The 3,423-nt window shown below is 36.8% G+C and overlaps 1 protein-coding gene across 1 annotated transcript in view; it reads right to left on the bottom strand.

Moving 5' to 3' along the window:
• Window positions 1–3,423, bottom strand: part of LOC132164795 (uncharacterized) — a 19,014-nt gene that overhangs the window by 8,554 nt on the left and 7,037 nt on the right. The window contains exons 12-13 of the mRNA XM_059575357.1: window positions 3,080–3,208; window positions 2,804–2,937 (exon numbers count right to left, since the gene is read on the bottom strand). Coding sequence (XP_059431340.1) covers window positions 2,804–2,937; window positions 3,080–3,208 — 263 coding nt within the window. The remainder of the gene's footprint in view (window positions 1–2,803; window positions 2,938–3,079; window positions 3,209–3,423) is intronic.

Raw genomic sequence — 3,423 nt, 5'->3', positions numbered from 1 at the left:
ATATAACCCGAGGATGCTTAACTTGGAAGAACCCAATTACTACAGCCAAACATGGGTCTTCTCTTCCAGCTCCAGTGAGAAACATCGCCAATGATGATCAGAAATCACTGACGACCACAACAATGATGTCCTTCGAGCCTTTTGTCAACCAGCAGTACGTCAAAAAATGAGAAATACATCATTAGAAACAACACAACGATGGCCTAAACCACTGGGAACGACTGAGAACGCCGATGAAGGTCAGTAAACCAACACAGAAAATGTCGAAAATACCAATACAACACAGAAAATGCCGACATGACAGCCACAAAAAACCACTAGATCCACCACCGACAAGAAGACAAACAATATTTTTTTTCTTCATGCCAGAGACTTTTTCCAGTCACCAACATCTAGAGCTTCATCAAGGCACTGCCCGTGTGGGCTTAGCCAACATAGGTGGTGCTACCACGGGGGAGATTGACCAACACCAAGATCTGAAAGTTCAACCAAATAAGGTTAGAAAAACAAAGACTATAAACAAAAAAGACTAAACAAGAATCCTAAACCAGAAAACCTTGTTCTGATACCATGTTGTATGAGAAATGGTGGCGAATCTTCTACAGCATTCATTCCATTCTTCCAACTATATAGGAAAGGTGGTTATGCAATATAGCTCATGAATTGACAGCTAGTGGGGACACATCACCAGGGACAGCCGGTGCCTCACCTACAAGTTCTTGAAACTCCTATCATTCTAACAGTTTCAATTAACATGGCCTGCATAAGTCTACTACTGCCAAACAAAAACCCAAATTTCCAAACAATTGACTTTTAAACTCTAGGGTTTTAACTTTGTTATTACCCTCAAGATTTTTAAACAAATTGAAATCATGTTAAAGGTTCAAAAATTTGCTAATAAAAGTCTCCTATGACTAAAATTTACTAAGAAGAAGAAGAAGGAGAAGAGGAAACGAGTGGAGGAAAGGAGGTAAGGAAGTGCATATCTTTATTTTAGCCACAAGGTAAGGTTTGTGCTTAATAATCAACAATAATGACTCAGCTCACACTCCCAAACTAAGGAAGATGATAGATGCAGCCTCAGTGTACTTTAAAGGAAAAACTCACGGAAATAAAATTAAGAATTGTAATGAATATAATCTAAAACATAAGAAGAAAAGGGGGGGTAAAACAAAACAAAACAGTGCAACAACCCCATCTAAGGTCAGCTAGTTGTTAATGAAGAAAACAAAGGAGTTCTCACTTGCTTTAGTTCACCTGTCACGTTTCCCATCAAAATCTTCACCAGGAGTATGCATAATGGACGAGTCTGAGTCCTCCCCAAGTGGATCATCTTCCTGCATAGAGTCAAACAAGCACTTCATGCCAAATACAAGAATGAAAGCAGAGTAGACAATATAAGCACTTGAACAACAATGTAAACAAGGATACCATTGTGACCTTAATACGAGGAGAAGCATTATCCATGTTTTCGACACAGTCTTGATAGTCTTCATTTAGTTCACGCTTCCTTTCAATGCATATTGCAAGCTGAACAAGAAAGCAAAGAGGTAAAACAATTTTGCTGTTGCCATCATATATGCTACAAAAAGAGGCCGACAAGTTACTCTTTTTTCTGGTCTTTTTTTTGACAGAAATTTGCTTAAAAGTGCAAAGGAGATACAGCAGAAGTACACAGGAAGGCTACAAAGGGAAACCTCACAAAGACAATTTCCAGATACAAGAAAGGTAAAAGATCTTCAAGTCATCACTTTCCGCATACAAGAGAGGTATAAGATCTTCAAGTCATTTTAATCACTTACCATATACAACATTTGCCTCTTAATTTAAAAAGTGAATGCTGCAAAATAGCCAATGGAGGCCTATTTCCAGCAAAATACGTAGCTTATCTATTCCATCACCAAAACTTTATCACACATCAGCTAATACTGATAATGACACCTAAGCTAATACTGATAATGACACCTAAGCTAATACTGATAACAGGACATAAAGTAACCCCTTACACAGAAGATGTGTTTACATTCAATATTTGTTGATATAAAACATATTAAATCTAAATACTGGAAAACCAAATAACAAAGTAATTAGGTAGCGGCATACATGTAGTACAGAGAAGAAATGCAGCTAAGTACTTGTTTGCAATGTCAAAGACTTTCATGTATCACTTCTTTTAAGTATATAGATAAAAGGAGAATCATATAATCTCAAGTTGAGAAGATCAAGAACAGACAGTACCAAAAATGTTACTCCTTACATATCACATCAACCCAAACACCAGTCATAGATAAGAGATATATTGAAGGAGGCAATTTCACTAAAACAATGTCTTACAATCTAATAGTCATGCATGCTGCTCAATAAGATTGCCAGAAATTGCTGGCATAAAGTATGTAACATCTAATCTTTAAATCAATGACTGTTAATGAACTTGTTACACGTAAGAACCAGCAAATAGTTCACAGTTTTCAGCACTAAAAACCCTAAAACCTCCCAATTTCAAACAAAGGACAAAAAGTGCAAGGCATTCTCCTTTCTCATCATGCCATATTCATATTATCAGGACTTAAAGTTTAAAATTCAAGAGTTCTACCTATTTCATGAGCATATAATTTGTCCTAAAGTAATAATTTTGCAAATAGTCAGGGGAATGCTGCAACCCATTATAAACTTATATATAATGACTGTGGGACCTGCAGTGTCATAAAATTGAGACGCAAATATTTAATCTTCGGAAACCTAATTCTCATTAAAAGGAATGGTTTCCACAAAAGTTCATCAAAAGAAATATGCATCTTATTACCATTTGTAGTTTCTGGTTGATCAAACAATTGGATAAGTCAATTGAATCATTAACCGGCATTTTGGGCAATGGTTGTGACTCTTCCCAGCACCACCGTACTTCTCGAACAAACTCTATCCAGAGCATTGCAATAGCTGATAACATGTAAAGATAGTCCGGTTCAAGTGATAAAAGTGAAAATAACACTATAATTACAGAAAAAATTCTTAGTAGCTGCCCCCTAACAGAGAATAATTTAACTTCCTTTAAGATGCTTATTCATCCAACTATACATACCACGGATGTTGCAGTTGCCAAACCAAATAGAGTGTAAACAAAACTGCACAAAAAGAGATCCAAGAGGTGCGCCTTTAATAGCTCGAGAAGACTTATGCTCACCCTTGACAAAATCTGGGACTCCCACTCCTGCTCATACAAGGACCATTAGTAATAATAGCAAGGCATTTCAAAGTCTCTATTTGCGTTCATATGTGAAACATTTCGCACTCATATTTACAGGACCAAACAAATTGGAAGTAGGGTGGTTTCTTTCTCCAATCTCATTCCGTAGCATGTAGTTTTCTTAATTGGTAAGTTGCACACATATCCAATGGGTCTTGAACCCACGAACTTACCTCCAC

The sequence above is a fragment of the Corylus avellana genome, chromosome ca10 (genome assembly GCF_901000735.1).
Source record: "Corylus avellana chromosome ca10, CavTom2PMs-1.0".
NCBI classification, from domain to species: domain Eukaryota; kingdom Viridiplantae; phylum Streptophyta; class Magnoliopsida; order Fagales; family Betulaceae; genus Corylus; species Corylus avellana.
This window is presented reverse-complemented; position numbering and strand designations above follow the sequence as displayed.